This window comes from Artemia franciscana, chromosome 21, assembly GCF_032884065.1.
Source record: "Artemia franciscana chromosome 21, ASM3288406v1, whole genome shotgun sequence".
Taxonomy (NCBI): Eukaryota; Metazoa; Arthropoda; class Branchiopoda; order Anostraca; family Artemiidae; genus Artemia; species Artemia franciscana.
This window is the reverse complement of record NC_088883.1, coordinates 27,666,059-27,679,367: the sequence shown is the minus strand read 5'-3', so window position 1 is coordinate 27,679,367 and position 13,309 is coordinate 27,666,059. Positions and strand designations below refer to the sequence as shown.

Here is a 13,309-nt window from a genome sequence, read left to right as displayed (position 1 = left end):
GACAAAGGAAGACGAAAAGAAAAGAAAATGGTTTTATTCCAATGAAAACATATCCGTGCTGACATTGTTTATTCCAGTGCGGAGGATCCAAAAAGCCTCGAGTACATTGGTATATGATACCTATAAAGATACTTCGATCATACTTGTATGGTGACGAATGGGGTGACAGATTCCCTAAGGACCCCCCCCCCCCTCGGTGCTTTCCAAAATTAGAGAATACGTTTTGTCGTTAGGCGTTTGGGACCAGATTTTAAATGGTCTATCAGTAACGCCAAATTATTTGTGAACGCAATAAATCATTTGTTGCCTTTTGTGTGGCATTTTCAATCTTTTTCCATTGTAAATAAAAGAGAGAAAATTCTCACAAAATGATCTTGATTTCAAAACTTCCCTTAGGATTAGCTAACAACTCCCCTCCATAAGACAAAAAGAGAAATTAAAAGCGCGACGACCCGAATAGGAAGGAATCTAACACGCACTGTTTCAAAACATTATTAAAAATTACGACAAAGCGTAGTCTGTTGTTTTACATGTTTTCTTAAAAACTATTTCCTAAGATTGAGGTATAAATAAACATATTTGATAAAATACGCAAAACAGTCAACGAAACAATAAAAAAAGAAAAAAACATTAATGAATTGTTTTTATTAAATGGAAATTTAATTAACCAGTATAACTCTTAGCCTTGTCAGTCAGACCTGCTTAACTCAAAAGTAGTGAAAGGTAAATTAGATCAAAGGAAAGCAGCGATTGAACATCTAAAAAAACACAATAATATTATTAATTGATATAATTATTGTTAATCGATATATTAATATTATATTTAATATTAATACTATTATTATTAATTGATAAATTATTAATATTCATTAATGGAAATTTTGTTATTGATATTTAATATTTTGATATCTAATATTTTATTATTGATAATTATTAACATTTATTAACTGATTAATCATATTATTAATTGATAAATACCACGAATATATTTAATGCGATTCTTTCTCTTTTTTTGGCATTGATTTGTATTGATTTGGTATTGAATTGATTTGTTTTTACTTGAATGAATTGCCTTGTTTCGTATTTTTTCTTCAACCGTGGTTGGACTTCCTTGAAGTGATGATTCTAGGGCTGCTTTAACATTTAATTTTAGTTTTACATATTCTTTAGTATGTAATTTTATATTTATCTGTGTTTTACTGATGACAGCTCTTAGATATAGAGCCGAATTTAGCAAAAATTTTACACTGTCTAGAATAATTCCTCACTGTTTTGCCTTTTGTTGTTTGTATTATGGAATACGGTGTGGTCTCCATCGTAACTTAAATAAACTATAATTCATTCCAAATTAAAAAAAAAATATACCACTGAAAAGTCTGGGCGAACCAATCACATTGGAATCATCAGATGGCGATAGAAGTACTTGTGCTCGGAAGGACATCTCTCTTTCTACTTCAGATCTGTCTTCAAAAAATTTAAATTTAACGATAAGCGCTAAAATCAGTGTTAAAAGCACAAGCTGCTCAGCATATACAGCAACCCACCTACAAAAGAAAAAGAAATTGTTAGCATGGGAGAACATATTTAACAGGAAATGGTAAAAATTTTTACCATCAACCCGAATTCTCAAACAATTTTTGACCATTATTTCAAGCACTAAAATTAACCCAATAGTCTTGTTTAATCGAATTCAATGTAATATTATATTATGACCCCCCCCCCTCTCCAGAATTCTATTGTAAAATAAAATTTTAGTTGTAAGGAAATGTGTTATGAAAGGAATTTTTTTTTTGCAATAAATTCTTGTGATAAAATACGGTTCTCATCTCTGTTTCAAGGCCCTTCAGCCTGGAAGTGCCATTGGGGGCCAACAATTCCTGTGATAAATAAATTTTTATTGCTTATTTTTATTTAAACTAACAAGCGACTTGAAACATACTTGTTACATAGAACTTTTCTTCATTAACAACAAGTTCAAAGTATCTTGTTCTAAGCTCTAATAACTAAGTTCGAACGGCCTAAGGGGTATTAGTTCTAAGGGTTGCATTACAGTCAAACTTGTGCATAAGATCAAAACTGCACACAATTACAGTGCCAATTCTGATCCCAAACGTAATTTTTTTAGTGGAAAACTGTTCAACTTAAAAAATAGATTAATGATTGATCATTAAGAATTCCAATTTAAAGCATTAATTTTCTTAATTAGAAAACATAGAAGCTTCAAAAAGGATGTATTTTCCGTAAGGAGGTATTTTAATTCCGTAAGGAGGTATAGAAGCTTCAAAAAGGAGGTATTTTCCGTAAGGAGGTATTTTAATTCCGTAAGGAGGTATAGAAGCTTCAAAAAGGAGGTATTTTCTCCGTAAGGAGGTATTTTAATTCCGTAAGGAGGTATAGAAGCTTCAAAAAGGAGGTATTTTCCGTAAGGAGGTATTTTCCGTAAGGAGGTATTTTAATTCCGTAAGGAGGTATAGAATCTTCAAAAAGGAGGTATTTTCTCCGTAAGGAGGTATTTTAATTCCGTAAGGAGGTATAGAAGCTTCAAAAAGGAGGTATTTTCCGTAAGAAGGTATTTTAATTCCGTAAGGAGGTATAGAAGCTTCAAAAAGGAGGTATTTTCTCCGTAAGGAGGTATTTTAATTCTGTAAGGAGGTATAGAAGCTTCAAAAAGGAGGTATTTTCCGTAAGGAGGTATTTTAATTCCGTAAGGAGGTATAGAAACTTCAAAAAGGAGGTATTTTCCTTAAGGAGGTATTTTAATTCCGTAAGGAGGTATAGAAGCTTCAAAAAGGAGGTATTTTCTCCGTAAGGAGGTATAGAAGCTTCAAAAAGGAGGTATTTTCCGTAAGGAGGTATTTTAATTCCGTAAGGAGGTATAGAAGCTTCAAAAGGAGGTATTTTCCGTAAGGAGGTATTTTAATTCCGTAAGGAGGTATAGAAGCTTCAAAAAGGAGGTATTTTCCGTAAGGAGGTATAGAAGCTTCAAAAAGGAGGTATTTTCCGTAAGGAGGTGTTTTAATTCCGTAAGGAGGTATAGAAGCTTCAAAAGGAGGTATTTTCCGTAAGGAGGTGTTTTAATTCCACAAGAAGGTATAGAAGCTTCAAAAAGGAGGTATTTTCCGTAAGGAGGTATTTTAATTCCGTAAGGAGGTATAGAAGCTTCAAAAAGGAGGTATTTTCCGTTAGGAGGTATTTTAATTCCGTAAGGAGGTATTTTAATTCAGTAAGGAGGTATAGAAGCTTCAAAAAGGAGGTATTTTCCGTAAGGAGGTATTTTAATTCCGTAAGGAGGTATAGAAGCTTCAAAAAGGAGGTATTTTCTCCGTAAGATTAACTATAAAACAAATTTTTTTAGAATGGATAGTATAGAGCGATATTAAAACCTAAACCGACCAGAACTTGTTCTGTATTTGAGGGAGGCTTCCCACTCGTCATAACCCCGTTCTTTATATATATATATATATATATATATATATATATATATATATATATATATATATATATATATATATATATATATATATATATATATATATATATATATATACATATATATATATATATATATATATATATATATATATATATATATATATATATATATATATATATATATATATATATATATATATATATATATATACATTTATACATCACATAACATCGCATCTACTCCAAGATATGTAAATTAACTAATGAACCAGAGTCCGGTACTTGTCTGTTAGAGCGCTTATGTATATAGAAGCTAAGTAGAAAGTAAAACCTAGTTCTGTGACGCTCCTTCCTAATGAAATATCACAAAATATGATGAAAATATAATACTTTATTAACAAATTCGGGCTATATTTTTGAACATTAGTGGGGGAGGTAAAGTATAGCGGGTATGCATTCAAAATATGTTACGTACAATTATTCTGCATATTATGAAGTAAAATTGTTTTCTAGCTTCACACTGTCAAAATACTTTTCACCCACCCCCCTATTGTGCAGATATATAGCCCAGATTATATATTTCACATCTATTCTGTCACTTGTCTTTGTTTGTCTCACGCTAAGCTGAAAGAACCTAACGAAGAAACCGGTTCTACTTAGTCTCTATATACATAGGCGCTATAACAGACAGGTACTCAGTGTCCTTCTCGTTCATAGAATATTGATTAATTTAATAACTCAAATTGCACTTACTTCAAAGGTCCACTTTCTACTTCAAATGCTGCTTCAGAGGGCGCAAATGGATTAGAGGTACTATTTTCCTCTTTGAGCGGAAGTTGATGTTTATCACTAGCTGGCCAACGACTAGAAAGAAAATAATAATTGAAAGGAAAATAAATATAACAATAAAAATAATAATGGTTTCATAGATGTTCTTATTCATACTTTTTATCTTTACTACAGAAAAAAACAACAAAAAACGGATCAAAGGCCAACGAAAACAACAGAAAGAAAGGTGTGAAACAGAAAGCATTTCTAAGTGCTGCGACAAGAAAGGAGAGGAACAAAAAAAGGAAAAAAAAACTTTTTAGAAACAATAGAAATGCAAGAAAGAAATAATTGTGAATGTTTCACCTGCATGAAAAAAGACGTATCCAGCACGGATGAATAATAAAAAAATATGTGGACACTAAAATAAGATGAAAAGCTAAACAAAACAGAAAACTGAAAAGGATTGAATTCAAAATATATATATATATATATATATATATATATATATATATATATATATATATATATATATATATATATATATATATATATACAGTTGTTACTCCCAAAATAATCCAGGTGCTTACTTTCACCTTTTACCTTCATCACTAACAAGACAATGGACTGTTAAAACATGAAATCGCAAAGAAAGGAAGAAAACGAGGACAATAAACAGCCAGTGAAAAAGTTGAAAAATTATGCAAATATTTAGGTCAAGACCTCCACTTGACCGTCCTCAGTGCAGAATAAACCAAAGGATGAAACGGTGATAAATCAAGGGTGCGGAGTAACTCAAAGGGTGAAAGGGTGAAAGAGTTATCCTTTCACCATTTCTAAGAAAGGGTCATCCTATTTTAGTTTTTTGTTTTATTTTAAGGTTTGGTTTTTTATATTCTCTCAGTTTTATTCTGCATTGAGGACGGTCAAGCGGAGGTCTTGACCAAAATATTTGTAAAATTTTTCAACTTTTTCACTGGCTATTTATTGTCCTCGTTTTCTTCTTTTCTTCGCGATTTTATGTTTTATCATAATTGGACAGTGTGGTCTCAGAAATTATTTACAAAAACGCATCAAAATTACGAAGACCACTTCGATCTATCGACTGCAGCTCATCGGCAACCTTCAGCCAGTCTTTGACTCATCACCGGCTATAGTCTTGAGACCCCTCGTGGCTACACATCCTATTTGAAATTCTACCAGAGCTAATTCTTTGTTCTCCTGGCTTTTGTTTCTAGGAGGGGGCTGGTTCACAGTTCAGAGCATCTGCACATAACGAACCTGCTGGATACCACAAAGTGTGACCGAGCAGTTGCAGGTGACGTCTTTTGTTAATGAGAGACAGTTCTTCCAATTGGTCACAACGACTCCATATTTTACTATTTAAAATTTTATCCCATCCGTTGATGCACAGAATATAACGACAGCAAAAGGGGTCAAACACGTCCTCATCTGCCTTTATCATCCCTGTCTCACAAGCCAAAGGTAGTACAGCTCGGACAGTTGAAGCACTGACTCTAGCGTTCATTTTAATTGAGTCCGTAATCCATAAATCCAGTCCATAGATCCATAGTCCAGGTAGCAACAATTTGTATATTTTGAGCTACTTATTTCGCATCCAGAACATTAAATCTCGCGCCGAAGACGCTTTGTTTTACATAGGCATAATAGTCATTTTTTTTTCTTTCTCCGTGTTTCTTTTTTGCTGGTCTTAAAAACCCGTTTTGTTTTGCCTCTTTCTTTTTTTGTATTTTCCAATGGACTTATGACACTTTTTGTCGCAAAACTTATTTTGCTGTTTTTTTTTTCTTTGATATTGCATTTATTTACTTGATGATGAGAACTAAAGTATTAACTTGTAGCATTATTTTACCTGTTTCTATTTCATAATCAAAAAAGAAAAAAAAAATCCTATTGAGTACCATTTCACCTATTAATAGACTCCAAAAATAATTTAAAAAAAACTTCTAGACATCAGTAAATCTCCTACTTTCTACGGTTAAATAATGGATTATTACAAAAGTAATAATACTAATAGACATTGATAAGAATTCACGTTTTTCCTGTATGACTGGGCAAAGTTCAAAGCCTAAGATTAGATGCACTGATACCAGAGTGTAATGATTCTACTTCTGATGACCGTTCAAGATTATAAGTTGGAAAGGTTTCATAGCAACAATAAGTCTACACCAACTGAAACCATATATGAATCTACTAAAAAGAGGCAATCGCCCCCCCCCCCATCCAAATGGCTAAATATTGCTCACATAATGCGCCAACACTATAACAGACAATTTGATTCTTGAAGCAATATGAAAGAGTTGTCTAGCAAAAACAAGTCGATATTCAGCTATATCCCTATGGGAACACCCTAAATCGGCTTACAATAAGTCTATATTGAACTAACATCATATATAAATGGGCGACAAGAAGCTAAAGCCCACCAAAAGGGCTACAGTTTGCTCACATGACATAGCAATACTAAACTATGCAAATATCATTCTTGAAGACAAAACAAGTTGAGTAGCAATAACAAGTAAACTGTTAGCTACACATTATGGGAATACCCCGAATCTGGATTTAATCTCCTGGTGAAGCAAATTATTATATTTGTATATATCTTATTTTAATAAGATCCAGCCCCCCCACCCTTCAAAATTATTTAATGAGCTATTTAGATTAGTTGCTGATAGAACCAGGATCTGCTTAAAACCATTGTATATCGAACTGATATCATATATATATATATATATATATATATATATATATATATATATATATATATATATATATATATATATATATATATATATATATATATATATATATATATATGGGCTAAAAGGATCTAAAGCCCACCCACAGGGCTACGTCATGCTCAAATGACATTGCAATACTAAAACACACGAATGTCATTCTTCAAGACAAAAAAAAAGAGTTAAATTGCCACAACGAGCCAATAGTCAACTACACCCAATGGGAACACCCTGAACTGGGATATATCCTCCGTTAAATACCTTCCTCTAATAGTGGTCAAACAAAAATATTATATACTTTTCAGATTTTTTATTCTTTTTTTATGACATAACAAATTCGAACCTTATTTTGCAAAGATCTAGCCCCCCCCCCCCCCTTCAGAAGCAAAGCATACTTATTTAAATAAGCAGTTGATAGAACAGGGATGTACCCAGGAGGAGTGCCTTGGAGTCTAGGAACCCCAAAATCTTAATTTTTTCTGAATTTTTGGGCATTTCTTATTCAAATAATCAGATATTTTGTTATTCATTACAACACCCTCTCCCACCTCAATAATCCTGCGTACGTCCCTGGGTGGAGCAACTATTTTACAGAAGTAACTATTTCATTTACTGTGACTAAAATTTCTTTACATCGTCACTCTAATGGCTAAAAAGTAGCGCCAGTAAAACCGAATTCTTTGAGTCAGTGTTGCCAACACCTGCTTCTCATTTCACTCACAAATTTATAAAATGCGAGATTCAAATGACCAAACGACCAATGATATATATATAAACAGATTGTGTTTATGCAATTTTAAAGTGGGGGTTGAATTGATCTTGGAAGACTCCACCCCCTCCTGTATATAGGTATGTTATGCCCGGTCCCCAAATCCCTATGAAAAATTTAACACATAGGCTTAAAGACACAGAAACCAGGACATTTGGGAATAAGACCACAAACTGTATCACAATAAGACCACAAATTTTCTCTAGGAGATTGGGTTGGATTGATCCTAGAAGAATCCCACTCCTTTCATGTGTGCAGGCATGTTAGAATTTCAAATTTATAAACATACCTTTTCAGCGCAACCGCAAAGGAGATGAACAGAAGAAAGTACCTCCCAAGGTCCGACCGATGCCCCCCCCCCAAAAAAAATGAACACATAGCCTTAAATACACACAAATCAGGACATTTGGGAATAAGACCATAACATGTTTTTTATAAACAGAATCCCACCTCCTCCTCGGAGCGAGTATGTTAGCATTAGTAGAATGTACTTATTCAGTTTTTAGCTATACCATTGAGGGCTAACTGCACACAACAAGATTAAAGAAAGTCCCTTCCGAGTTTCGTCCGATGAATCCTCAAAATGAACCCCTCTAAAAAAATGAAATGATTGTTAAAATACACAAAAATCAGTATATAAGGGTCTAAAAACCAACTTTTCTCAACAAATCTCCCTCCCCCAGAGAAATACCACGATATCTTAGTTTGGTTGCATACATTACAACAGTCCGTGTTGACATATTCTTACCTCTTTAATATTTTAAAGGTTAATTCCTGTAACTGCTTTACAACCAATTGTCAAACTGACACCTGAAACTAGTTTTTCTGGACATTAAATTGATGATAATTCTTATTCCCTACTGTTTGCCCAAGATTAATGTTGGTAATTTGAGGCGAGTTTATCCAATAGGAAAATCCAAGGAATAAACATACGACGGTATCATTGGCCCAAGCTATCTACTAAAAAAAATTAAACAAACTCGATTTAGAATATACTAGGAATTTTTTTTTGCGAAATATGAAAGCACACTAATAGGCATTATAAAAATTCTCGAAGAACATTGTTGTGATGCTAATTAGTATATATATATATATATATATATATATATATATATATATATATATATATATATATATATATATATATATATATATATATATATATATATATATATATATATATATATATATATATATATATATATATATATATATATATATATATATATACTCTCATTTAGGTAATAATTACAAATTTTTTGCGCTTTATTTTTTGCGCTATATTTTAATATATAAATATTAAAATATATATATATATACATATATATCTATATATCTATATATATATATATATATATATATATATATATATATATATATATATATATATATATATATACAGAAGTTCCCGTTCGTTTTAAGTTTGATGGATGTTCGTAACACATATCAGTAGGGCAGCGGGGCTAACCTTAGCCTTAAGACTAAAATGTCCAAAGACATAAAATTTCGTTCGAAAAGGAAGTCTTTCTCTTACTTTTCCGACAATTTTTGTTTAATTTTGTAGAAATTGCGCCGGACCATAACGCTAACACCCCGATTGTTGAACATTTCAATAGCCGAAAATCAAAAGAAAAAAAAAATCAAATTAGCATAACATTAAGCTTCCTTTGTATTTTCTCTCAAATCATATGAAGTACTTCCTTTAGTGATCTTAGAATATATGCACTTGAATTGGCACTTACCCTAAAAAATATCACATATAAAGAGAAAACAGTTTCTCCCATTTTTTTTAATTTTCTATAGCTTCATATACCCATGGACCTTGTACAAAGGTATTATGTAGACAGATGGTAAAAATTCAGAAACAGTACAGAAAATTGTCAACTTGGGCAGTGCTGTCACTAAACATGGAGATTGCGCGAATGCTGAACAAGAAAATATCAAATACCCTTTATCGAGAAATTATTTGATGATAGCTTTTGAAATGAGAGTTTATTGAGATATCTTGGGCGATTTTGAAAAGAGGTTTCTTATTAGCAAGGCCTAATCCATGATTTTTTTCCGGGGGTGGGGGTACAAAAGAATTTTTGGGGGGAGGGAGAGAGGGGAGTTGGTACAAAAGAATTTTTGGGGAGGAGAGGAGGGGGGTACAAAAAAGAGCTTTAAAAACACATTAAAATTTATTTATATTCCTTTTTACTACTTTTTTTACCAGTCGGACAAACATTTCAGTGGCGTGGGAGTTCAAATACCCTAGCACCCCCCCCCCCACCCCTGGATACGGCCTTGCTTGTGAGACTCGAACACTGTTTTCTGCAAGTGAAGTGCTTCGAGCCTATCGAGTAAAAGAGGACGGAAAAGAGGATTACAAATTTCTTTATGGTTGAAAAAGACTATCTCTAAAAGGATTCCACTAAAGATCCAGTAAGGTGAAAAAAGCAGGACACCCTAGATTATTCTAACACGGGATTGAAACAAAAAAAAAGTTAAGAATGAATCAGATTCTTTAAAGATGGTTGGATGAGATAGTGTGGGGGACGGGAAAAGGATGAATTTCCGGTATATAAATCTGAGATGGTTTGACACCTATGTGTTCAAAGCAGGGTAGCAATCTTCCTAAATATAGTAAACATTATTTGGGTTTTGTTAACACATTGTTGAAAGAGAAAATTAACTTTATTCTTCAGTGACAAAGCTTACTTATCATAACCTTAAAAAAGAAAACAACCAATATCAATCTTCGAAACTATACAAATATAATATAGTTTATGGGTATGAGCCTCGATCCAGGGGTAGCGGTTTCACCCCCATATTAAAAATAATAACACTATCATAAAAAGTTAACTAATATTGCCAAGTTAAAAGCGGCATCAAACAGTTATAAACTAACTGGTTGACAAAGTAAACGATTATAATGGTTATAAATGGTTAAAACTAAAAGGAGGTTATAGAAAAAGGAAGGAAATGAAGGGAAGAATTGTGAAAAATATTGAAAATGTCTACGTGTCTCATCGGAACATGGGAAAAGAGCTGAAAATAAGTAATTATAATAAGTAAATTTAATAAGTAATTATAGGTAAAGACTTCAAATCAAATAATAATATATTATTGTTAATCATATATAATATATCAAATAATAATCAAATTAAATGGTTTTTAGTTAAACCAGATTTCATTCTTGAATCAACCTAAACAAATATAGTAACATCAACGCAGATGAAAATAAATGATAAGTACCCTATGGCCATATATTTTGTTTATAATGCGTCGTTATTTTCTTTAATACAGGAATTGGCTCCTGATTGTCAACATATTACCAAATTTTAAATATTACTAGCGACAAAAAGAAATGCGTTTTCAGTCTTATCTTTGACAGCAATTAATAATAAAAAATTAAAATGGGGGAAAACTTATCACGTCTGTGTCGACAAAAGACGTTTTTTTTGTTTAAAAATACGTCAAAAGAAAATGAACTAAAAAAATTGCGTAGCAATTACAAAAAAAAGAGAAAAGGAAGGAAGACATAAAATTCCAGCCACTGATTAATCTAGATCGTAATCTCTCTCTCTCTCTCTCTCTCTCTCTCTCTCTCTCTCTCTCTCTCTCTCTCTCTCTCTCTCTCTCTCTCTCTCTCTCTCTCTCTCTCTCTCTCTCTCTCTCTCTCTTTCTCTCTCTCTCTCTCTTTGATGTTTTGCCTGAAGAATCTTAGCATCAACTAATTAGTGTTTCATATTTCCAGTGTTTTTCTCAGACAACCTATCCAATAGACTCTTAGATGATGAGAACACCTAAATTTATAAGTGAAAACGCTGGACACTTAAGCATAGCTTCTTAAGCCTCTTTCCCTTAACAAAACGACAAAACTAATTCAAAATATTAATTCAAAATCTAATTTAGTTGTAGACTTACTTATTCAAATAATAAATTACTCACCAATGTGCGTGCACAACCATTAGCCCAGCAGCCATGATGAGCTTTACTCTCTGTACAACTGGATTTGGCTGTTGCTTGCTGAACATCCTCTTCAAAGCCATCACTTGCCATTGCAATTTCTCCTCAGAAACTACTTCTGCTTCGTTGCTTCTTTGTGTTAGCTGCAACAAGAAAAATGTCCAGTTACAAATGGGGAATACTCACATAAATTAAGCTTTAAATTAGTGAGCATATAATAATATAATATGTGCTATTTCAATGAGAGATGATACAGACAATATAGAAAATACACGAAACTATTTCCCCTCCCCCTACAAAAAAAACAATCAATTTTAAATAACTATTAAATGATGAAAATGTCATTTGAAATTGTGTCTATGTTTCATTTTATCTCAGTACCTACTTTCACATCTAAGCTGTGTACAGATTATTTTTTTGCGTTCAATTGTCAAACAAAATATCCAGTGATTGATATATCTGAGAGAAAAGTTGACATTTTCAGAAAAAAACTAAAATCCTTAAAAACAGATTTCAACCAATTTTAGTGCAATTTAAAAATTAGAAAACATCCAATGCTGAAAATTAGTATAAAATCAGTTTTTAGTATATCCATCTACCCTCTCTCCCCTGTTACTACCTTGACATATACGCATTATGTTGGTGATCACTAGTGTGTGTTTTTAACTTTATCTCTGTAAACCTTTAATTCTTGAATTGCTGTGTTGATTTGTTCTTTTTTTGTATTCTTTTTAAAAAAAAGATCTAGACTGGCGAGTAGTGGCAATGAATTTATTCCAGTAAACTTAAAAGAAAGTTTGAATCCCCAAAAATCCCTTCAAAAGATGTTAAAAAAGAGGAATGGAATGGAAACCAAACTATTCAGGTTTATTGATCAGAGCTACACTACTTATTGCTTCTCATACCCGTTTCATTTTCCGTATCTAATTACTATTAAATTATGAAAATATCAAAGTAAAACCATTTTTTGCTCATTGGGTGCAACTTAGGTCTAATCATGCTTGAAAATCACGATTTCCTAAGATTTTGTGTTTGGTTATTTCGAATTATGTAGTTTTTATGACACTACTTGCCTCATTGAACCGCTAATTACATAAGCTAAATTTATTAGTTAAATTTGGCAACTTTTTTTAGTCCGTAAAAATTCAAAGATTATAAAGCTGCTGATTCCCAAAAACAACACCAAAGGAAAACTATATTTTCTTAAGCTCTTTGATGCCATATGTTTTTAGCTCATTGTTAAAAAATATTTTCGCCCACTTCTTTTTTTTTAATTTGGCACCGGGTACAACCAAAAGCTGCAGTACTTCATATGTAGCAGTTTCCATTAAACCAATTTAAACAATCAGATTTAGTTTTCCCCGTCTCTAGTACTTTGAACAATTTTTCTCAGCGTCATACAATGATTACACTATTATATAGAACAAAAAAGCTATATCATATATTTTTATATTTATATATGCAAGATATAATATATTATATATGTTATAAATTTTCTTTAAATTAATGCTGGGTCCTGGTTTACAAATCTAATGATACTACTGGTTTTAAAATTGCCATTATTTAACACATGAATAAAAAACTGTGTATGATTGATCAGCTAAAAATCATCCGCCAATCAGAAACATGTTTA

At 32.1% G+C, this 13,309-nt stretch overlaps 1 protein-coding gene across 2 annotated transcripts in view; it reads right to left on the bottom strand.

Annotated features, from left to right (window-relative positions):
* Nucleotides 1-13,309, bottom strand: part of LOC136040737 (3-hydroxy-3-methylglutaryl-coenzyme A reductase-like) — a 168,249-nt gene that overhangs the window by 56,352 nt on the left and 98,588 nt on the right. For both annotated transcript variants that reach the window (XM_065725044.1, XM_065725043.1), the window contains exons 7-9: nucleotides 11,659-11,819; nucleotides 4,186-4,296; nucleotides 1,366-1,544 (exon numbers count right to left, since the gene is read on the bottom strand). In XM_065725044.1, the coding sequence (XP_065581116.1) occupies nucleotides 1,366-1,544; nucleotides 4,186-4,296; nucleotides 11,659-11,819 (451 nt within the window). The remainder of the gene's footprint in view (nucleotides 1-1,365; nucleotides 1,545-4,185; nucleotides 4,297-11,658; nucleotides 11,820-13,309) is intronic.